At 40.4% G+C, this 24,802-nt stretch overlaps 1 protein-coding gene across 1 annotated transcript in view; it reads left to right on the top strand.

Annotated features, from left to right (window-relative positions):
* MTMR12 (myotubularin related protein 12) overlaps positions 1 to 9,000 on the top strand; it is a 36,948-nt gene extending 27,948 nt beyond the window's left edge. The window contains exons 10-16 of the mRNA XM_054397839.1: positions 698 to 822; positions 2,758 to 2,836; positions 4,450 to 4,520; positions 5,324 to 5,496; positions 6,247 to 6,414; positions 7,291 to 7,452; positions 8,425 to 9,000. Of these exons, the coding sequence (XP_054253814.1) occupies positions 698 to 822; positions 2,758 to 2,836; positions 4,450 to 4,520; positions 5,324 to 5,496; positions 6,247 to 6,414; positions 7,291 to 7,452; positions 8,425 to 9,000 (1,354 nt within the window). The remainder of the gene's footprint in view (positions 1 to 697; positions 823 to 2,757; positions 2,837 to 4,449; positions 4,521 to 5,323; positions 5,497 to 6,246; positions 6,415 to 7,290; positions 7,453 to 8,424) is intronic.
* The last annotated feature ends 15,802 nt before the right edge of the window (positions 9,001 to 24,802 follow it).

The following is a 24,802-nucleotide window of genomic DNA, read 5'->3' as shown; positions in this document are numbered from 1 at the left end:
CAAGTGCTTGCAGTGCTTCACTTTTGAAGTAGCTAGAGCACGTATTCCCAGATCTTAACAACAATAAAATGCCACCATGACAACAGAGGTACTTACTAATCTCTTGTTCTCAGAGCTCCTAAGCCTGAATGAGAGGATGTTCATCTGGCCTGGTATTTTTTTCCTTTTCTCCTAGAGAAAAAAATCACATACGTAGACAAGACAGGTATACTGTTGCAGTGCAGATTGTTTCCTCTTTTTTTATCTGTGTTTCATTAGCAGAGAGCAGTTAAAATACCAGGATGTAATCTGGTAGAAGTCAAGAAAAACTCTGTGCTTGCTGGGAGATTTGGGTGCTCCTATCCATCTCTTCTTTCTGGTTTCACCTCTAAGTAGTCCACTAGTAAAGTAATTTTTTTTGTCTAGTGAAAACCAAACTAAAGAATCAATAGTAAATCTCAAGTAATACTTGTAAGATAACTGTGAAATGCATGAATGTAATTTTATCCAGCAGTTAAGAGCAGCAAAAGTTGTGATAAGCTTGTATGCAAGCTTCCAGCCTGTACTTAAAATGCATGGAGGCCATTAGCTTTCTAGGGTCTTTTGGTATTACAGCTGTTTCCCAAACCATGCCTCTTAACTGTCTTCAGTGATAAAACCTGGTTGATTATTTGACTTGAGAAGCAGAAGGCTTTAATCTTGTAATGATTTGATTTAGAATCTATAAGACAATTAGCAAACCTCCCTATGAACTCCTGAAGACAGAAGACTTGTCAAGCAGCCTTCCATCTTTGCAAGATATCCAGACTGCGTATACAAGATTTAAACAGCTGTTTTTGATAGGTAAGTTAAACTTTTTAAAGTAGACTTTTGTCGTTATAATAACTAAGATGCAAAGTGTAACAATGCTGACTCACAAATGTAATCCTTGTCTTAAGAGGTGTTTTGCTGCTAAAAGTGGTTAAAAGGAGACTTTCAAATATGCAACCAAAGAGTGTTTGACTGGTATATTAATAGACTTTTGTAGTTCTTAGGCCTACTACCTCTTTCTAAGCAGTCACAGTTTTAAAAGTGACTATGGAGTGTAAGTATTAGTAGGAATATACTAGCTGGGTTGCAATCTATTGGAGAGATTTTTCAATCTTCCGTGGTCCATTGAAATTCAATATTAAGTGTTAACCTTTTAAGCCTTTGTGCTGTATTGAAAGTTGAGACTAAATGCTAATTAATTTCTTCTTTAACTTTTGTTACAAACTAGTCACATCTGAAAACACTGAGATTATTTAAGTTTGTCACACTACTGTAAATAGTAAGTCCACTTGAAAGGAGTAGAAGGGAGCCACATGAACGTATAATTTAGACTTTCACACTTTTTCCTGGACACTGTTTTGCTGGCACAAAAACACTACTTTGACATTATCTCTCGGCATGAAAAACTTCACCTTGCAACTGTGCAGTGTTCCGTGAACCATTTTGGGCAGTAGCTCCTTTACAAGATAGTGAGTGTAAATGTTGCAATAACCTCTGTCTAGTGACATGCTGAACACTAGGGCAGTTCCCCTGTAACTCTGAATGCTGGACATAACTGAACTGATCATCACTGAGAAACTATATATTTTAAGTGAACTGATGATGTTAATCAGAGAAAATTGGAGAAAACTGCATCTAATGTGAAGAGAACTGGCTTGGGAGCTTTGAAGATACATTCTAATGCTTTTGGGGGGAACTAGTTTCTATGGTCAGATGAACTGAATCAGGAAAAGACATTTTATGTTGTTTTTAATGTATAATGAGCAGAATAGGCATCGTGAGCAGGCATGGAGGGAGAACAGCTGAAGGAATAAAATAGATGTGTCTGTGCACTTGAGAACCTGCTGCAAGCAGCAGAAAACAAGACTGAAATGAGTATTTGTTGGAATTAAACATTGGAAGCATATGGAGAGACCATGGGAAGAGAAAAGTTATAGAAAAATGTAGAAATGAAGCTATTTGGGGGAGGATAAAGGAGGAAATGATGTTTTTCAGTTGTTGTTTTGTTTTTCAGTGGTAGAACTGTTATGTATCTTAGGCTTCAAGGTTTGTCTTTTGCAGGAAAGGTAGTCTAGTCCAGTTTTAATTGACTGTATTAGCTTGAGGGTTTTCCAGGTTCTGAATATGGCTTTGGTAGAACTAACGCAGTGGAGATTTCAGTTCCATTTTAAAAGCTACAAAAATCCTAGTGAAATTCCTAAGTTTAATGACTTCATGGCTTCCCTCTGTATCTTAGCTATGTTTCTTCAGTTGCAGTGAAAACTGTTTTTAAAACCTTTCAGGCAGTCTTAACATTACATAAATTTGTGTAACTTCCTAAACCACATTCCTGTTTTCTGGCTTTAATGGTAATGGCTTTCAAAATCCAGTCTAGTTATGAAAAGCTTTATATAGAACATGCTTCGGAGTCAAGGCAACTGGAACTTGGAAGAACCATCACCCTCAATTAAACTTCTTTTCCATTTTTGTCAACAGATTTATTACTTAGCTTGGTTGCTATGAACCTACAGCATGCTTTTTCTACAAGCCTACAGAGCTGTAAAACTTTAATGGTGTCTGTAGGATTATTTCACTTCTTCATTCAGTTAGTGTTGACTTTAACAGCGATTAGGATTTACTGATTCCTTACTACTGGTTATTTTATAGCAGTTCATAACTGAAGAGTAATACAATAGATGGCTGTTAATTGGCACTGCATACATGTGAACAAACAAATTTTTGGGATTGTTTTGTGGGTTTTTTTTGCAGATAACAGTACAGACTTCTGGGCAACAGATGTGAAATGGTTTTCATTACTGGAGAGCACAAACTGGCTAGAGATAATCAGGTTTGGTATATTTGTAACTTTTTGGGTTTCAAATTGTTGTTAAATGTTTGTAGTGGGTTTTCTACCTAGTTTCTTGAAGTGTGACATTTGACACTTAAACTTTCCAAAAATCTGTGCTGGTTTGAGGCCAGCCAGAATATCTCTTGCCCTGAGAGGGGCAAAAGAATGACACATGCAAACGGATTGGAGAGTGATGGAAAAGTTTAAATGGAAAAAGCAAATTGGTGAAGCTACAGAAAAACTACAAACTACAAAGCATAGTGGAAAAGAACATCCTAAGGCATATAGAACCCCCTCGCAGAATTCCCAAAAAGCTTCCCACTCCTCCCTTCCTCCCACCTGAAGATCTACCCAATCCCTCAGGGCTCTTCCTTCCCCCCCTCCCCCCCCCTGCTAGGCAAGTCTCAGGCTGGCCAGGTCTGAGACTGCCCCCCCCCCGCTTCCATTCTCCTCCTGGCATTAGGCCTAGTCAGGCCTAAGAGGCCTGAGATACCCCCCCGGCGTTACCTGATAAGAGAGGACATCTCCCATGGGAGCGGAGAGGGAAGAAAGAGGAAGAGAATGACTCTGCAGATGGCTTTATAGGGCGCAGGATTTATGGGTAGAAATAAGTCATTTCCTGTGTCCACCCCTAGTGGGTGGGTACCTGGGACACCAGAGGTGTATCTCATGCAGCAGTGGCAGGGGGCACCCAGCCTAAACTGCCACACTAGTCTTAATCAAGAATTAAAATGTATGTTGAATGGCAGGTTCTAGTGGAGATCATATGTTGAGAAGTGCATTGACATAACCAAGATCACAAGCACTTTAAAGTAAATGCCATCCCAAGGTCCTATCCTTTCTTGCTTTGAGACTGGTCATTTCCATACTTGCTTTCTGGATCAGTCTTTTCTTAGCTCTTTCAGTTAATAGAAATGCCATCTTGGCTATTGCAGATGCAAGAACAATGAATCTGACAACTCCACACTGAGGAAATAAACTTTCAGCTTCTATTAGTGATCTAAGCAGTTGCAAGAACCATAATTTGCATTCCAACTTTTGCTGAAAATAAACAGCTTTATGAAGAGAGGTCTAGAAACCAGCAACGTTACATCTGGTTTCATGTGATCTGTAATTCTACTAAGTTTACGTCGTACAATGATAACCTCTGAATAAATTTTTTTCTGCATGTTTACAAGGTCTGATTGCCGATTCTTCCCTCTACTACTTATAAACAGATTATGGGGAAAATGTGGTATGTAATAGATTAGAACATTAAGTGTGGTGATACTGACACTTTCTTAGATAAACATCTGAGTCTTAGCAATTGTAGTACTTCAGTGTGTGTGTGATGGCTGCTATTGATCCAGAATAAAGTATTGTGTTGCAAGTGTACTAAGACAAGAACTGGAAATGCATGACCAGTGACCAAATCAAGGTATGTCTTGAGTGCTTGCTGTTCAGGCTAAACAGTTGTTCATTTACACAGCTTGAGCATGATTTTGTTGTTCTAAAGGACCAGTCAAGTTTCAGTAGTATGATATTCTAACCCCTTTTGGGAGAAACCAATGTAAGAAACTTCATTGTAAAAATGGTATGAAAGTGATCTCTTACGTTTTTGTATACCCCAACAGGCGAGTTTTGAAGAAAGCAGTAGAAGTTACTGAGTGTCTGGAAAGACAGCATACAAACGTTCTCCTTATAGGTAAGGATTTAGTGAGATTATCCTGTGTATCTTAAATATATTTTGAACTTTTTGGGTGTAGTTTATGTTGTAAGTTTGTAATTATGCTAAAGGCTAGTAGATTTCATAGAGTACTCAAAGAACCACACACTAAAACTCTTTACATTCCTGGAAATGCTTCCTGTAGTTTAAAAAAAAAAATCCCAAAACAAACAACAACAAAAAACCCAACAAGAAACAAACCAACCCAACAAAAAACCCCATACAAACAAATAAAAAAAAAACCTACCAGCCAAAACATAGCATAATTCCAGGCTAAGAGAAATATTTTGTGAATTAAAAAGCTGCTGATTAGCGGAGGAATAGTGATACTTCTGGTTTATGCATTCTTGTTTCCTCACTTATGAAGGCATCTGAAGGGTGAAGAAAGCATGTTGCATGAAGAGGCAATTTCATACTCTGGGAAAGATGCATGCAGATAGGTGGGGTAAGGGCAGATTAGCTGGCTTGATAGCGTAAGGCAAGAGAAGGCTCCTGTGCACCGCAGGAGCCTGAAGGCCAAAGACATCAAAGTTATTGTAGTAAAAGGTTGGCTTTTGCAGGCTTGGTTGTAAAAGTATTAGTGTACAAGAACCCATACATAGTTACTGAAGGGAAGTATTAGAAATATGGATTCATTGCTCTGATGGCATAACAGTTGCAAGAAATCGTGTGCTTCTCTGCTCCTGAAATACAACTTGTTTGTGAAGCTAGCAGTATTTTGCTTTCTTACCCTAAATTTTAAGAATGACTTAGTAGACAATGTGTTCTCTTCTCCTCTGTAGAAGAGAGTGCTACTGATCTGTGCTGTGTAATCTCTAGCCTGGTTCAAGTGATGATGGATTCATACAGCAGAACAAAGTCTGGGTTTCAGAGCCTTATTCAGAAGGAGTGGGTAATTGGAGGACATGGGTTTTTGGACCGTTGTAACCACTTACATAAAAGTGACAAAGAAGAGGTATTACTGATTTTTTTTTAATGATTATTTTTATTTATTTTCCTTACTATTTAAAAGTTTATTCAAGTTAAGGAGGGATTTAGATGTCAGTCCAGAAGTGCCAGGATTTTTAATGTTAAATTTTTGGGGGTTGATGCTTTGTACACTATTACTAATTTTGCTGTTTGAAGTTCAGCAATGTCTTTTCAAGTAAGAGAACAAATGTGGAATTTCCCATTCAGTCTCAGAGTCTTGAATGACGTGATTCTTACATGCTTTGAAACTGTGTTAAATGGTAGTAGTGTCCATACAAATAACTCAAATGAACTGCCTATTCTTGTTGCAGCTAGAGTTAAACTTTATTGTCATGCTAAATTTTGCAGTCTCACCTGTCTATTTTTGTTTATATTTTGGGAATAGATCAGATTGCTACACAAAATAGAAATCATAAGTGTAAGCTGACTAGTTCTGATCAAAAATTGCTGTATACTAGCTTGGCTTTACCAGCTTTAAAAGACTGCATCACACCACTTCCATAATAAGTTATGGAAATTTACATTACAAAGCATTCATCTTATTTGTCAGCAATTGACCAGGGGTAGTTTCAATAGTTCTCCAGAGTTCAGCCAAAGTTATGCAGCAGTTCTGTAGTTAAGCAGATTGCTTTCCTTTTAAGATTTGTATTTGGAGACACTAAATACTATAAAATAAATAATCTGCACAGTGAAATGTATTTTTTCTGAAACTGATGCAGTGTTTTCTTTTACTTAGGCTCCTGTTTTTCTCCTCCTGCTAAATTGTGTTTGGCAGTTGGTACAACAGTATCCTCCAGCATTTGAATTCACAGAAACTTACTTAACTGTCTTGTCAGACAGCCTCTATGTGCCTATTTTTAGCACTTTCTTCTTCAATTCACAACATCAAAAAGACATTAATACGGTAAGACTTTGTTATTTTGTGGATGCAATATGTTGGAGAACAAGTTTCACCAACAAGCAAGGAACACTCAGAATTTCCCTAGCAAACATGTCTTTCCATGCTTAATTGAAGGGCACTCCCTTGAAGGGTGGTTGAATACAGTTTTGAGAACGAGTCAAATTCAGGATTTAGGAATATATTACTTCTAGTGTGTGGCTATATGATCATATTTATTGCTTTTCAATGAAGATGAAGCTTCTTAACCTAAGAGGAATATTCTGCAGAAGAGCAGGGTATCCACTGAATTCTTGTATATTCTGTTTTGTTCCAAAATCAACAGTTCCTGATTGTTGTTCTGTGTTTGGTTCACTCTTTCCTCCCGCTTAAGAAGCTGGAAGCAATGGGAGTATCCTCTACAAGGCTGCAGAGTCTCAAAAAAAAAAAAAATTGAAGATCATGGTCTTGCTTATAAATAAAGTGTGGATCATAAAAATGGCAGAACTGCAGTTAATTTCTGAAGGTTGGAGAGGTTTGTTCTAAAAACCTAAAATGCCCTTTCTGTTTGAATAATTAAGTGCCAACTTTCTCCTGCCAATTTCTCAAAGCTTTTTTTTTTTTCTTCAGAATATGTAATCTTATTTTCAACTGTGAAAGTCATTCTTGGTGCTAATTGCACTGTTGAAATTAAATAGTTTGAAATTACAGAGGATATATAGGCAGCTGTTGTGCCTGTATTTATTTGCATCTAATAATGCTGTTCAGCTATTGAACACATAGAAATTGAGAGTTGTTGCAACTCTGTGGCCTCTTCTGTGAAGAGCCAGTTTCTTAATTTCACCTTGACTTGGACAGAATTCCTTTCCAGCAGTATTAATTGTAATGAGTTTGTTTTGGCAGAGTGGTGAAAGCCTCAAGATACAAAGCGGTCCTTTCAGATTTCTTACTGTGTGGGACTGGTCTGTGCAGTTTGACCCCAAGGCCCAGGCTTTTCTGAACAACCCTCTTTATGCAGAAAAGCCAAAACCAGATAAAAGTCAGCGGAAAACTGCACGATTCAAAGTAAGATATGTGCTGCTTTTCTAATTATAAAAATGTATTACACTACTTGTATTTCAAATGTACTCACAGTGGAAATATTGGCACAGAGTTTTTAGCTGACAAAATATATGAACACTTCAAACATACCTGGATATTAAGAATATAGTTTGCACCTACCTCAGTTACAAATTGCTGTAAAAATGTTACCATGATCTTAGGGTTTTTTCTTCATACTTTTGTGCAAGTGCAGAGAGAACTCATGAGGCTTAGCAATAGGTGATTTGCACAGACACGTTTGAAGTGTCTTTATTTTGTTATTCCATAGCAGTTTTATAATCGCCTCCCTGACTTTGAGTGTAATTGGAGTGTGTGGGTGTACTCAGAGGGGGACCAACAACAACAGAAACTGCCTAGGGTATGGAAGGTATGGGGTGGACGACCTCATTACTGGGAAGTAGCGCAAATTCAGTAATAAAAGTTAGTTTGGATTTGGTTTTGATTGTAATGTGCTTGTAGGTTAAATTCTGTTCTGTGCAAAGCACTCTTGAGTGAGACACTGTCAGGGTGATCTATAGCATAATCAGAACTCTTTACACAGTAGGATGCAATGAGGACCCACTGGATAAAAGCTTCTATATCAAGTGCTCTTTGGTTTGTGTGGCTAACTTGAGCTAAACATGGAAGTCTATAATACTTGAATGTACACAAAGAATTCTTTTTCAAAGAAAAATACTTTACTCAGTGTTACTTCATTGCTATAGTTGCAGTGCAATGAATGTATCTGGGAATACCAAGAGTATGCTGTTGTGAAGCATTTAGTGTATTGGCCATCAAAGAGTATCAGTTGTAGACTATACAGGAAAGCAGTGACTGAGTTTAAGGGTTTTTTAAAAGTATTTTCTGGATGAGAATTATGTTTTTCTTTCTCTTAAGATGTTTTCTGAAGTCCCATCAATATTTTTCAGAATATTTTTCTTTCCTTTTCTCTTACAGCATCAGCGGCAACTTTCTTTGCCATTGACACAAACCAAGTCTTCCACAAAGAGAGGATTTTTCAGGGAGGAAACAGATTATTTAATCAAAAACATTCTTGGCAAAAGAATTGGCAAGTTCATAAATTCTCCTGATGAACCCCCTAATAGCTTCAGGGAATTTTATGATAGCTGGCATAGCAAACCTGTTGACTATCATGGCCTTCTGTTACCTCGCATTGATGGCCCTGAAATCAAAGTCTGGGCACAACGGTATTTACGATGGATTCCTGAAGCCCAGCTTCCTGGTGGTGGTACAATAGCTACAACTGCCAAGATTTTGGAGTTGATGGAGGAAGTGCAAAGCCTGCAGGTAAAAATGGATGAAGAACATAGTCAAGGTACTTTTGGAGACATACATTCCATTCCTATGCTGAGAAATTCTGCCCGTTTGTCATCCTTGTTTCCATTTGCTTTACTACAGAGACAGTCTGTCAAACCAGCTTTACCAACTAGTACCTGGAAAGACTTGGAAGAAGAAGATGACTTGGTCAAGAGGGATGATGAATTTGTTGATCTAGGTGGTGAAATGTTATAAAGTGTTTAGACCTTCAAGTATGAATTTTATGTGGTTAAGCTCTGAGTTTTAAATTTTATGCTTTATCACCATATAAGGAACTCACTGAAGCATCTGCAGCCTGTTTAATGGGTTTGTGTGTTTAAAAAAAGCTGGTTGGAAAGAACTAATTGGCATGGTATTACTGAGTATATTTTTAATTTTGATTTCACTGTAATAGTGTTTATTATACAAAAACATTTTTAGCATAGGTGTAATAGAAGTGGTAGTCAAGGCTGGAGCAGCCATGTGGCCACATTGTTTCAAAACAGGAAATAAAAACAACAACGAAACAACAAAAAAACCCAACCACAAACAACAACCCAGAACAATCACCCATCATATTCTATGTAAAGGTGGAGTACTAAAATACAGCAACAGTCACTCTCAACACAAACCTCTTTCCCTTGTGCTAAAAGTATTAGGACTGGCTGTGGTGTGACTAGGAACATAATACCCCTGCAATGCCCCCTCATGTAAAACAAACAGAGAAAGGTGCAACTAAATATGCATTGACAGATAAGCTTTTTACATCTGAGGAATAAACTTGGGGATACCAGAGGTTTTCTGTCTACTGTGGCATCAACTGAAGTGTGCTTGTCAAACTCATCTTTACTAACAGTGTTCATCTTTGGCTTATAGCACTTCACCCTGTGAGGTATTATCCTAGCAGTTTGGCTGCTCTAAGCCTGTGCATGCACTTAGCTTACTGATCAGATGCAAGCGCTTAACTACACATTTCAGGTCTTACTGTGTGGCTGCTGTGCTATACCCTTTGCTGCCTTGGAATAGTAAATCCCAAATGTTTGCTTTTCATTGTAAGAAATGGCTTGACTGTGGGATTCTAATTTGCCATGAGTGTTTTTTCCCCCTTCCTTTTAACAGAGTAAGACTTTAATTTTGACTTCCCCATTTGTGCCAGTTGCCTTTGAGGCTTTCTGTAGCTTGCACTGAGACCCTCTATCTAGAAGGGAAGACTCCTATTCTGTAGTCCTGCAGTGAAGCTGGATTTGCCATCTGTTGCCACTTGTCATGAGTTGAAGGTACAGCTCATGAATGTGGCACTCATACCGTATGAACACTTGCATCCTGTTGCTGGATGTTACAACAGTACCTCTGAAAAAAGCCATAAAGAAATGCCTGTTGACTTTGATCTACTGTGTGTATGTTTATATATAAAGTATTTTTACTGCAAATTATTGTCCTTTGTAAAGTTAGATATTATTTGACTGTCAAATCTATTTTGAACCTTTACATTTTAGAATATCCCAAGAATGCATGCAAACCAAAATCAATTACACTGAGAGGGTGAACATTGATTGTTTTCTCTATTCTCATACCAATTTAGACAACCATGCTGGAAAACTTACCTGGTAGAGAAACTGTTGCTCAAGTGGAATCAGCTCAGTGTTATCGGGGATATTAAACTGGGTTACTGGTTAATCACACTGAGTTGTATTACTATGTATAGCAAGAATTTTTTATCAGCCCTCTAAAGATAAATTTTAATATGTTAAAATAAATGTATTAGTGGGGAGAGTGGGAGAGCTTAATGCAACTATGCTGAACTGAAGCTCCCAACAGCTGATTGCCTTAAGTCTTAGTAGTGGGAGGACAATACTTGAGTCTGTAGCATTTTATTTAAAAATACACTAGTACTTATGCTTTCTACATATGATACATAGGATTTTTACAGCTAGCACTTGCTAGAATGGGCTGTCCAGCACATCTTTCAGACTTATTACTGCAGTTCAAGTGACTCATATGCAATAACACTTTGCATGTTGAATGAGAAATGCCTTTTTGTGTTGAAGAAAACTATCATTCTAAGGTAATTCAAATCTAAGGTTTTTTTAAACACTGCCATTAGAGAAAAAAATATTAAATGGATATTTCTATACTTTCTATCAAACTGTTTCAGTTATTACATATTTATATTAAAGAACAGATGTTGGACATCTTTGTACATACATTATCAGAAGTTTATATAGAAAAGAAACATATGTGGAAATGAACATGGGAAAACTTCTAATGTAGAGTAAATATAATTGTTAATGGTTTTCTGCACTGTGGGATTGAAAATGTACTTAATATTCGTACTCCAGGCTTCTGTTTATACCTCTCAAGTTTCTACACTGAATGCAAGCTATAAGCTTTGCAATTTTATTTGGGTCTTTTGGGTGGCTGGGGTTTTTGTTTGTTTTAATACTGTCATTTCTCTCTAGTAGGCTGTTCAGAGACCATCAATAAAATGTACTTTGGTATACTTGTCCTGAAATGAGAATGTATGTTTAAGATCATATTTTACAAATGATGCTTTAAATGATATCAGTCTTGGCAATCTGCAGTGACAAGGCTTTTTTCATTTATTTTACAATCTGCGTTTTCACAAACTGTTAAAGGAAACTGTGAAATTTTGATCTGGTTATACTGAACAGAGATGTGCTGCCATTTCAGGAAAGTAGTAAGATGACTATAGAAAGATACTGAAGTGGCCTAGAAAATCGGTTGAAGGTGAGGTTTTGAAGATTTATTAAACAGTGTTTGTTTTACTCTCAACAATATACTCTTCTCCCCCCATACCAAGAAGGAGCATTGTTCTTACATTATTTAACTAAGCAACTTCTTGAAACCACTATGGCAGGCTATTTCCCAAACCAAATGCATTTTGGGAGCTTGGACTACATGACCTTTAAAGGTCCCTTCCTACCCAAACCATTCTGTGATTGTTGAGCATGGATGGGGAGATGGTTGCTTATCCTGGTTTTGGCTTGGGATAACTTCCTTCTAGGAGCTGGTCCAGTGTTGTGTTTTGGATTTAGTATGAGAATAATGCTGATGACACAGTGATGTTTTAGCTGTTGGTAGTAGTGCTCATCATAACTTAAAGATTTTTGTTTCCCATGCTCTGCCAGCAAGCAGGTGCACAGGAAGCTGGGAGGGAGCATGATTAGGACAGCTGGCCGGAAGTATTCCATACCATAGGGCATCCACCTAGTATATCAGCTGGGAAGAGTTGAGTGGAAGGGCCTGATTATTGCTTGGGCATCAGTTGGTGGGTGGTAAGCAATAGCATTGTGCATCACTTGCCTTTTTATTGTTGTTGATTGTTTCTCTTCTGGTATTTTGTATATATTCCTTTTCTTTCTAGCAAGATACTTCTGCCCAGATAGAGAAGCTGGTTATAAAAATGTTGTGTAGATGCCCACATACCTGAATTGGGTCACTAAAGAACATCAAAACAATCAGCAGGTGGATCAGGCTCCTAAGATTGAAGTATCTTAGGTGGATTTGAGCTGGCAATGTAAGGATGATTTGATTTATAGCTCAGTGGGCCCATGATGGCTCAGGTCATCAAGGAAGGGATGCAACATATAAATGAGCTTGTGAACAAGGAAAAGGATTTGACCATGTCCACTGTCACAGGTTATCCGTTGTTGTGGTTATAAGGCCTGCAGGGGGGGGAGGGTTGGAAACCTGACTCCCTAGGTCATAAGGTGGGCAGGAGGTAGAACCAGGGAGGCAGGAAACCTGACCCCAAGGGAGGGGTCTCCAGGTCATGTTGACTCCTGTCCCATTTCCTGCCTACACTCTATATAAGGGGGAGCCACTGCTTGCCTCTCTCTCTTGCCTTCACCTCGCTGCTTTGCCTGAAAGCTGTTGACCACATGGCCCTGCCTGCCACGTGGTCAGCCTGCTCCACAGGGTCAGACATATCTCCAGAGAATCCGTTGCCATCCGCGTTCCGGTTCTATATATACCTGTATCTGTCCCCTTCTCTTATCTCTGTAACACCCCTTTCCCTTAAATACCTTTTTTTTTTTATTAAATTTACTTTTTTAACTTCCAAGTAGGTGCAAGTCTTGTTGTTTACCCTTTTTTTCCTCCTGTCTGACTTTTCACTACAGGGAGAAGGGGAGAGGAGAGTGGGGGGGAACCTAAATTTTGTCCCATATGGGTTTTGGCACTGGGAAACTCAGACGACAAGATCCATGAATGTGAAATGTGCTGCATTCAAGCAAATGAAGTGGCTAACACCTCTGTGGTAGGGAAGGTGATGGCTGAAATGTAGGTATAGGTAGCCTGACAGATCGACTATTACCACACTACCGGAGGTAAGCACCATCTCCTTATAATGGTGTAAGCCACCACTGGATGGCAGGAAAGATGTGTGCCCTATGGCATTACCTGGGCACTTCAAAACTGTCATTCGTCTCTTAATAGGCTGTTTGGGTACCTTCAATAAAACTGATTTGACATACTTGTGTTCAAATGAGAGTGTATGTTTAAGGTTATATTTTGCAAATGATACTTTAAGTTATACCAGACTGACCAAACTTTCCTTAAGCAAAAGGAATATAACCAACACTATCCTGGGCCTTGACAAGCTCATCTTGTAGCAAGCATGACACCCCGGGAATGAAAAAATCACAGAATCAATAAGCTTGGAAAAGACCTCAAGGGTCATCAAAGTCCAACCATGTCACCCAAGCCCACTGCTAAACCATGTCACCAAGTGCCATGTTCAGTCCCCTCTTGAACACCTCCAGGAGGATTCAACTACTTTCCAAAGCAACCTCGTAAGTAGATTGCTGCTTGGGCATCAGTTAGTGGATGGTGAGCAATCACATTGTGCATCGCTGGTCTTTGTGGATTTTTTATTTTTGTTGTTATAGTCTTGCTATTACTCTTTTTTTTTTTTTTGCTTTATTTTAGCTATTGGACGGTTCATATCTCAGTGTGTGGATTTTACTCCTTATTCTCATCCCCAGGGGAAGAGGAGAGAGCAGGCAAGCAGCTGTGTGGCGCTGGAGTTAAACAATGGTATCACCGTAAGCTGTAGAGTACAGACTGAAAACTAACTTTCCAGAAATTACAGATTACTAACTCTATACAAAACCAGCCCTAGCACAAATCACACATTAAAAAATGATACCTTGGGTATTTCCTACAGAGAATGTCACAGGACTGTGGTGGACTTTTTCATGAAGTCTCATACAGCAATATTTTAAGCAGTAGAAGTGCCAGGTTATGTTGTAATACAAGGTGTGCTTCTGCCTCACCCATGTCTTCTAAAGATCAGCGAGTGTACTTTGCTGTGCTTTAAGACTGCCTTCAGTAGTGAAAACGTTCAGCTATTCATGTACGCTCTATGGGAATGCAAACATTCTTTAGGTACTTAAAGCAGCATAGCCTCCTGATGTTTCTCCACTTAAAACTTTTTCTTCTCACAGAAGCCTAATTTTTTTAGGATGCAGTAGAATAGTTTCTGCTGTGGCTGTCTTGTGGTGGATTAGTTTTTGTCTTTTGATGGATTAGTTTTTGTTACACCAGAGGTTACCTTCGTTCTAAATCTTTAGCTGGAAACTTCGTAGGTAAGGTTTATTGCTAGGTGCTCTCCTGAAAAAAGCTTGCTTAAATGGATGTTGTTTCCTGGGACATGGATGAGATGGATTAGGGAACTCTTGAGTCTAAAAAGATCATTGTATATATAGAACTATAGATGCTCTTCCAGGATGAATTCAGTGGTCGGGGTGGGTAGTGGGTGGGAGGGGGAAAGCCCATCTTCTTACGGCCTCAGTTCCTTTATCACAGGATGTTAGGGGTTGGAAGGGACCTCTGGAGATCAAGTCCAACCCTCCTGCCAGAGCAGGATCATAGAATCTAGTGCAGGTTGCATGGGAATCCATCCAGTCAGGCCTTGAAAGTCTCCAGAGAAGGGGACTCCCCAACCGTTATCATGGTTTACAGTAAACTTGACTTGGCAGAACTCTTGCCTGACAGGACAGCAGAGCTGTCTTGGAAAAGAGTTGACACAAGGTGGGGATAGCTGTTATTTGAGCAGAAGAAACTATTTTGTGGAAAGGACACATCTGCATTTGAATACCAAGGGAGTAGAAAATGGGTCATTCATCCTGTGTTAGAAGACTGTTAGAAACCAAAAAGAGTTCTGAGTCTCAGAGAGGCTTGCTTGGGAGGTAAGTTTGACACTGAAGAGTACTAGCTTGTTATGGAGGTTCACAAAGGACTGTTAACACCTTGGCAATTGTTTCTATGGGCACCTATTGGACTACTGTGAAGCCTTGTCCTCATATGGAAAACCTAGGAGAAATCAAATGTTGCTTGATTGTAGCGTATTTACTCCACTACCAGCAAGCATTTGCTTTCTGTTATTTTGGGGAACCAGTAAAATGGAATAACTACATCCCATGTGGTTGTGCCTGGATGCTAAAAGCAGGCAGGTAACATACTTAGGAAGTGCATTTGCTAACATATTTTACGAACAGCAAAACTATGAAGACAGATTTCTCATTGCACTGTCTTGGCACTTAGGTTTTTTAATTGCTACTAACGTGGGGGACAAGCCAAATTTACTATCTTGGTTCCTGGGGGACCAAGTAAATGGACATGAGTTGGCATGGCCAGGCCATATAGTCTCCATGCTGCCTGTTGCAATCTAGAAACTTTTGAAATGTAATTCTTCAGAATACAATCAAAACTGCCCAACAATTTCTGAAACTTTAGTGTAGGTGAGTGGAAAGGAAATTGATCAAAAGTGTGGCCATCAGGTTGAGAGAGGTGATTGTGCTCTGGGAAGACCTTACCTATGCCCAGTTGTGGGGCCCCTGGTACAGGAGATACATAGACCAGCTGGAGTGGGTCCAGAGGAGGGCCACAAAGATGATCAGAGGACTGGAGCACCTCTCCTGTGAAGACAGGCTGAAAGAATTTGGGCTCTTCAGCCTGGGGAGGAGAAGGCTCCATGGAAACCTTATAGCTGCATTTCAGTATCTGAAGGGGACCTACAGGAAGGCTGGGGAAGGACTGTGAGAAGGGCTTGTGGTGATAAGGGGCAATGGTTTTAAACTGGAGCAGAGCAGATTTAGGTTAGGCACAAGGAGGAAGTTCTTTACAATGGGAGTGGTAAAATACTGGGACAGGTTGGCCAGGGGTCTGCTTGAGCCCCCATCCCTAGAGACATTCAAGATCAGACTTGATGTCGCCCTGGGCAGCCTGATCCCCTTGGAAGTGTCCCGGCTCACTACAGGGGAGTTGGACAAGATGACCTTTGAGGATCCCTTCCACCTTGATTCAATCTGTGAATCTGTGATCAGTTGTCCTGTGTGGTTACTAAGGAAATCGAGAGAGAATGAAACAAACCCCTGTACCTTCAGCTTGGACATGAGTCAGATCTACAGTTTTCAAGCTAAAAAAAGAATGCTATTCCCAAATAGGAAAATCTGCTTGTTTACAATCAGATCAGGTATCCCAGTTTTTATTTAATTCAGCTTGTTGGTTGGTTGGTTTGTTGGGTTTCATTTATTTATCTTGGGTAATGTGTATTTTTTGTGTTCTGAAATAAACTTTTCATTGTACTGCTGAAACCAAAATTCAGGCTAGGGAGCTGCTGTATTGCCTGGAAATCAACTCGCTTGTGTAAGACTTTTGAAATGTCACTTATAATCCTTATTATTTTTATTCCCATCAGGGTAAAATTTCCAATTAAGAACATCTACCACAGCTAGACTCGAGATACACTTTTGCTAATTAAATATGTAAATCTTCAAGTATGTTAGAAATAGCAATAAGCTTTTAGGTGTCAGAGCTTTGTGGGCTCTATAGCTGGTTCACTCTGTAGTCAGTGGGACTCACTTCCTTTTGTGTTTCTGCCAGCAATGATGTAAAGTATGATTATGCATCAATGTGATGACAGAGAAGCAAATTTTATGCAAAGGGCATAAGTGCACATACCTTCTTGCTTCATCATCAAAACACGAAGCAATTTCAACTCTCACTATGACCCCAGTACAGAAGTCAAAACAGGATGCTCCTTACCAAGCTCCTGAAGTTCCCCTACACAGATAAACCCATTTTTTCCTGCAAGCCACTTCCTGTATTTTCCAATTTCCTCTATCAGACTTTCTACTGTGAGTTCACTGTTAAAACATCTTTTTTTTTTCTTTTTTTTTTTGACATGCTTTTCTGATAGTTGTTCATTTAAGTTTGGGGAAAGATTTTTATACCTGACATCTAAAACTAGTTTTTTTTCTGTTCCATTCTCCTGAGGTGGTGGAAATATCTGAAAGCCAGACAAGAAGTAGTACAGCTGATTTAACCCATGTTTTCAAAGCACAAGGTCTTTCATTTCCCTGCCAAGGCAGAGCACAGCAGCTCTGGAATTTGTCCTGTAATAATAATAATTTAAAAAATAAAAATATGTAGAATATGTAAAATCTTCCTGCACCACATTTTTCACTAACAAAAACTGTATCAAAACCAAAATAAGGTGACAATCCCAAGCTGTGTTTTCTAATGCAGCATGTCTTCTGTAGCTTTCAGTAGTTTGCTGCGCTGATGCATGCAGTGGAGGCTCAGGTGTGACCACAGAATCATAGTCTGCTCTCTCAGCAAGGTTTGGGTTTAGGTCATACCTGATAGTGAAGCAACCACAGATGGCTTCCAAAGGGGTGTCCTGCTGTGCAAGAGCCAAGTGGTGTTCTCCCACCACCTTTGCTATTAACCTCATGTAGCTGCCAGCTAATCTCATGGAAATGCATATTTTGCTTTTGTGCATTAGTTTTTGATCCAATCAGCTTGTTGATGCAAATCACCCTGTGGGGTTACAAGGGAAAACAACAGGAGCAGATGGTTTGAGGAAGGCCTTTTCAATACACACACCCCTGTTAGAGCAGACCAGGTGAAAGGTGGAACCATAAAAGCAGTAAATCTAGCTCTGAAGCTGGAACCACATCTAAGGTGCAGCCATCCGAAATGTCGTAAATAGCTAACTCCAGCTATTTCACTGTTATGGGGGGAGGAAGAAAAAAGAGACAAAAAACATGAGCCAAAACAGCTTTGGTTTGGCATTGCCTGTAGAAGTCTTTCGAGGTGAATTACAGTAAAATTGTATTAGATCTGACCTGTTTGATACAGTGAGGTAAACAAAAACAATTAATTCAGCCTAGGGTCATAAAACATACTCTGATGCTCTTTAAGCCTGTAGTTATTAGCCTGTGCTGTGGTTTAAAACCTGCCAGAGTTTTAAAACAAATGTACCACCATAATGGCCTGGCTGTGATTGAGCAGGGCTTAAGTGTGGCTGTTGAAAAGCAAGATTCAAGTTTTGATTTGTAGTCTGAAAACAACTGTCACTGTGAAGGTGTTTTTGGATCCCTGACACATTCCTGATTTTTTTTCTGCTTCAGCCAAACATAGTTAAGCTGATTGGTTCTACTCACCACCTCCCACCCCCCTTTTAGCACATTTTTTTAATTTATTTTGTCGTTTTTATTTAGATTCAATGCAAGTGATGTGATTTTTCCATGTGCAGCCTATTATCTGTCTTGGATGTAGGATGGAGGTCTTTCCATTCTGATTGAGACCCAAATTTCCCAGGGAAATGTATCCATCAGTGTAACTTCTTGGGCAGAGGTCTTTTTCATGCTTCAATTTGCAGCTGAATAGCTATCTGGCAGAAATGATGATAAAAAGGGCTAGTTGCTGAAATGAAATGCAGTGATAGTAAAACCACTACAGTCTTGATATTAAGAGGAGGCTGCATGAATATGCAAGGCCTTTGGAGTTCTGCAGGTAATAATGGATGCTGGAAACAGCTGAAAAACAATTACCAGGGACCCAGACTCACTTAGGCACAGGAAATGACCAACCATAAATTTTTCTTTATAAGTTTTGGATCTTACTGAAGTAATAATAATAGCCCTACTGATGCTAGCTGCTGACATTGGTATTCTGTTTAGGCTGCTTGACATCCTTCCCCTTGTTGAGTGTTTTCTCTCTCTCTGTTACTAATATACAACGTGCCTAGCAGCTCCACCCTCAAAAGACAAACGTCTCCCCAGGTGGAATGCACTGAGAGGGAAAAAGCTGACTTAGACTTTAGCATTTGTCAGAGGAGCCTTGTGTATCACTGGTCCCCTGCCAGGTTACATTCAGTTAGTTAAATAGTAACAGTGTAACAAACTGGAGAAGAAAAGGTAAGTTTCAGAGGACTGAAAAACAATTTTTAATTTTTTAAAAAATTCATCTGAACTCAAAAGTAAGAAAATGAGGCTTAGATGTTATTTTCATGGACATGTCAGGGAAGAGAAGCACTGTACTGTGTCTAGCAGGTGCTCTCTCTACAGCCTGTGGAGTGTTACAGTGAAGCAGATGGATAAATCATATAGCATGATAAAATCATAGAATACTAGGTAGGAAGGGACCTCAAGGATCACCTGGTCCAGCCTTCCACAGCAAAACCATGGTCTAGATAAGATGGCCTTGCACCCTGTCCAGCTGTGCAGCAGGGTCCTGTGTCCAATGGGAATCTCCCCAGGAATAACTTGTACCCATTACTCCTGTTTCACGTGGCTCTTTGTAAAATGGGAGTTTCTGCCTTCTTTGTAGCCACCCTTTAAATACTGGAACATGGTGTAATGTCTCCCCTGAGGCACCTTTTATCAAGGCTGAACAAATCCACTTCTCTCAGATGGCAGCTTCCCAGACCTTTGTGGTGCTTTTCTGGACTCTCTAACCTGTCCACAACTTTTTGTATAAGTGGGGATTGAAACTGCACACAGTACCCCAGGTGTGGCCTAACAAGTGCTGAGTAGGTGGGATGATGACTTCTTATCTCTGCTGTCAATGCATTTGTTGATGCAAACCAGCATCCTGTTGGCTTTCTTTGCCACTACAGCACACTATTAACTCATACTGAACTTCTTGTCTGCCAGGACCCCCAGGTCCCTTTCCACAGAGCAGCTCTTCAACCAAGTAGATCTCAGCCTGTGCTGTGCTCTTAGATTTTGTTTTCCCAGGTAGAAGACTTTACACTTGCCCTTCTTAAACATCATCAGGTTCTTGTCTTCCTGCAGAGTGGGTCTCCCTCTGAACTGTCCACTTGGTGTCATTAGTGAACTTCAAATCACTTATGAAGATACTAAACATCATTGGGCACAATACTGATCTCTGGGGGACCCCACTTGGGGGGTTGGAAGTCTGAAAAGGAGCTATTGACCAGCACCCTCTCTGGGGGAAGCCTGTCAGCCAGTTCCCCATTCACCTTAGGGGCCACTCATCTAGACCATAACACATCAGTTTCTTCCAGAGGAGGCTGTGGGAAACCATATTGAAAGTCTTGGAAAAATCCAGGTAGACAATGTCCACCACACATCAACTGGGTAGGTTACTACAGAAGGTGGTCTGGTTTGTCAAACACGATTTGCCTTTGGTGAATCCATGCTGGTTTTTCCCAATCATGTACTTCATTTGACTTGTGATAGTGTCCAGGAGGATTCATTCACTAATCTTCCCAGGGGCTGAAGTAAAACTAATAGACTATAATTTCCTTCATCCTATTTTAAGGATAGGTATCTTCTGGTAGATGGCAGTGACATTAGCCTTCTTCCAGTCTTCTGGAATGTCCCCCAATCTTGATGACTTCTCAAAGATGATGGAGAGTAGCCTTGCAATGATGTCAGCCAGCTCTGAAACTTTCAGTTTGTAGACATTAGGCTCCTGTTGGAGTTCACAAAATGAGCCCTCACTCACCTCAGAAAAGGGAAATTTCCCCATGGGTACCCAAAATATATACTCACCAAAGTGGGGTGATGACTCCTTAAATGGGGACCCAGTCTAAGAGATCTGCCAGTCTACTTGCTGAGGGGAGAACCCCAGGGTCCATAGCAGGACTCCATTTATACCCTGTGAACACTGTTTTCAATTTCTTAACTAACTGGAGGGCTGAGTCCTCCCAGCTTCTGTGACCAGAGGCACTAGTTAATGTCTGGAGGCATTGAGCTGATCTTTATCATCTCCTAGCCTTTTGTCCAATGTCTATCAGGACCTTTGTACCTGTCAGATTGGTCTTCTGCCACTCATTTTGGGAAACAGCTAAGGAAAGTTTTCTGTTGCTCTGGCTGGCCTGATTTATTCCAGAGCTGGTTGTGATGGTTGTGAACATTGCCAGTTTAAAGCTTGCTTCACGATGTTGGCCAGTCTGCTGCCAAAGACTACCTTGCTGCTTCTAGGTGGTGACCCTCTGGAAAGCCCATGCCAGCTAGCAGAACTTGTGGACCCACAGAGACAGAGGAACCCACACTGAAGTAGATTTGCTGGCGGGACTTTCGACTCATGCAGGGGGATCCGCACTGGAGCATTCTGCTTCTGAAGGGACTGCACCCAGTGGAAGTGACCTGTGCTGAAGCAGTTTGTGAAAAACTGCAGCCCATGGGAAGAACTCATGTTGGAGAGGTTCATGGAGGACTGTCTTCCGTGGGAGGGACCCCTCACTGGAGCAGGCAAAGTGTGAGGAGTCCTCACCCCAAGTAGGATTGGCAGAGACAATGTGTGAAGAACTGACCACAACCCTCCCTTGCACCACTCAGAGGAGATGATATAGAGAAATTGGGAGTGAAGCTGAACTTAGGAAGAAGGGAGGGGTGGGAGGAAGGTTTCTTAAGGTTCACTCTTGTTTCCTATTCTGATGTCAATTGGCAATAAATTAGTTTTTCCCCAAGTCAAGTCTACTTTGCCCATGACATTAATTGATGAATGATCTCTCCTCGTCCTTACCTTGACCCACAAGCCTTTCCTTACGTTTTAATCCCCCTGCCCTGTTGAGGAGGAGAAATGACAGAGTGGCTTTGATGGGCACCTGGCAGCCAGCCAAAATCAACCCACCACACACACTTAAATAGTTGCATGTTTTACCAGCATCTGTTTGGCTGTGTGAATTTTTGCAAAGCTTTTATAGTCCCTTTAGGTATGGTTGAGTTTGATGGTGTAGAAAATGTATTTCTTGCATCTAAGTTACCTTTTGTTCAATTTGTTTAACTATTGGTTTGCCAGTAAGTAACACCAGACAGCTACACTTGCAGGAAGATCTTGCTCATTTAAAATCGTCATTTGTATTTCCAAGGTCACCTGAATGTCTGCCCTGTGGTCCTGCTATGTGAAGGTATGCATTGCATTAGCAAGAGTGAGTAACCTTGGTGTGGCTATCACTAAATCTTCACTGCTTCATTGCTAAGCTATGGAAGTCTGTCCCACGTTGAGGCAGGCAATAGATGCATAATTACTCATAAGTGATTTTGGTGTGTCAATCAGGTCAGACTTTAGAGATGTTGCGGCGGGTTGACAATTCCCCCAACATTAAATTTTGCCAGACCAGCCCAGTTAGAAGGAAATGAAGCTGTATTTACAAGCAAAACTACAATCTACAATGGAATGCAATGAATATGTACTACAAAATAGATAGTATTTACAATATTTGCAGGTATTTGCAATTGATAAACAGCACAAGAACCCCCCTGTCCAAGGACCAGAGGAGCTGCAACAGCTTAATCCCATTTACCCCCTCCTCTCTCTAACCCCTTGTACACAAAATGGACAAGAGAAAAGAGCAGATAAGTTGTTGTTCATACCAGTCACAACAAAGCAGTGCAGTGAAGGTCAGTAAAGTCAGGAGAAGCACCAGTCAGAGCTGAAGAAGTGAAAAGAGAGAAAGACTGCTTAGCAATATAAATCTTATGGTAGATACCTCTCCAATGGGATTGTTTGGAATTACCATTATTTTCCTTTTTACACTCAATGGTGGTTTATTTACATTCTGCATTTTTTTTTGTCTAAGATCTGTGAAAAATTTCTTAAAACATAGCCTAAACCTACCACAGATGTATTCAGTGGTGGTGAGGAGTATGAAACGTATTGATTTATGGGGAATTGGTAGAAGAAGCCTTGCAAAAAGAGCTTTTGGGTCAGCTGCTTAGCTGGAAGAAATGTGTTTAATGAAAGTATCTCCAGCTGCTTGATTTATACTGTGCTCAAAGAAACAGGGATGAATATTTTTGTAAAATAAAACAAACTGTATCCAAGCTGCTTCATTCCTAACTGGAGTGACCTACTGGACTCTGAGCTGGCCATTTGCCCAGATCAAGAAAGGTCTCTTCCTGCAGAAGGAAAAGTGGCAGAATTTGGAATCTTGATTTTTTTTTTTTTTTTGTCAGCTGCGTTGATAAGATACAGTAAAAAGTCTACTTTGAAGTAGTTTTATCTATGTACTTTTGTCTTGGTTTTAGGGAGTGAGACAGATGCTCTTTACCCCTCCCCAAAGGAGTAAAAGAAAAGCACTCCACACAGGATTGGAAAGAAATGCAAGTTTAAATGGAAGTACTATTCACAACTATATATAACAATACAAAAACATATGATACCCAACGATTCATATTCATCCCCCCTCTCCAGTCTGGGCTTACCACAGAACCTCATCAAGCCAAAGCTTTCCACAAACTCCCCCAAACCAGGCCAAAAAACCCCCAGGCTGCTAATGCCTCTCCCTGGCATACCTCCCTACCCAGGCCTGAATGACACAGTAAAAATTAGTCCTGCCAAGGCTAAGCCAGGCCACAAACCTTCCCCCACATAGCAGGGAAAGAAAAGTCCACATAAGAAAGGAGAGAGAGGGAAGAGAAGAGGCTGAACAGCCTGTGCTGTTCGTTTATAAAGGGGAGATGCAGGCATTATGGGAATGAAATAACACAGATTACACCCTTCTGGTGTCCACTCCCTGGGTGATCTAGTCCCTCTGGAGGGCTGTGCTCTCTGGTTAAGACATCCAGCCTTAAACCCACAACAGCTTTCAAATTTCAGAATTAATTCTGTGCAGCAGTATCTTTCAAATATGGTCTTGCCAAGGGAAAGCTGTAAAAATGGCATCTTCTTCCTTAAACAATTCTGATTCTCCTATATATACTATGCAGTATTTCCTGATATTAATTGCAAATTAAAGTCTCTGCTACTGTCGTCTTGAAGTACTTCTTCCTAAAGATTATTTGGTGGAGTTTTTAGTTCTGTTGCAGTAGTATAGGTAAGAGCAATGTGGCCCTGGAAAGCATGAGAAATAGTTCGTGTCACAAAACAGGCTGCTAGAAACACTTAGCACTTTGTATTAACTTTATATTAACAACAACTCGTGAACATGTATTCAAATATGGCATTCAGGTCTGAGGCCAATTTACACTCCTGGGGTTGTGTAGATGAAAGTAATGTTTGGTTTTGGCTGCAGGATGTTTATGACCAATGGTGAAGTGCCAAGTGGTTCTCCAGTTCCAGGCTGACGAAACAGCAGCTAGGGAAACAGAGCCCAATTGATTTAAAAAGGAGAGAAAATCCTAAACTGTTTTTTTTACAGAACTGTGTTTACAGTGGGACTATGCTGCCAGAATAGGGAGTGCTTTCTTTGCTTTGGCATAGTGACAAGCCTTATGAGGAGAGGTTGAAGGAGCTAGGATTGTTTAGCCTGGAGAAGAGGAGGCTCAGGGGTGACCTCATTGCTGTCTACAACTACCTGAGGGGAGGTTGTAGGCAGGTGGGGGTTGGTCTCTTCTCCCAGGCAACCAGCACCAGAACAAGAGGACACAGTCTCAAGTTGCGCCAGGGGAAGTTTAGGTTCAAGGTGAGGAGAAAGTTCTTCACAGAGAGAGTTGTTAGACTTTGGAATGTGCTGCCCAGGGAGGTGGTGGAGTCACCATCCCTGGAGGTGTTCAAGAGGGGATTGGAGGTGGCACTTGGTGATATGGTTTAGTAGTCATGAGGTCTTGGGTGACAGGTTGGACTTCGACGATCCTTGAGGACTTTTCCAACTTTTTTGATTCTGTGATTCTGTGACTGGTCCTGGTCCTGCTCTCCTACTGTAAGCAGTGAGAGATCACCTTGCTGGATTTCAGCCATGGGTGCATTTGACAAGGATGAATAAAAGCTACGTGTCTTCTCGTGTTTGTTCTGC

This window comes from Indicator indicator, chromosome Z (assembly GCF_027791375.1).
Source record: "Indicator indicator isolate 239-I01 chromosome Z, UM_Iind_1.1, whole genome shotgun sequence".
In the NCBI taxonomy this organism is placed as follows: Eukaryota; Metazoa; Chordata; class Aves; order Piciformes; family Indicatoridae; genus Indicator; species Indicator indicator.
Note: the sequence above shows the minus strand (reverse complement) of the source record. Positions and strands in the feature narration are given on the sequence as shown.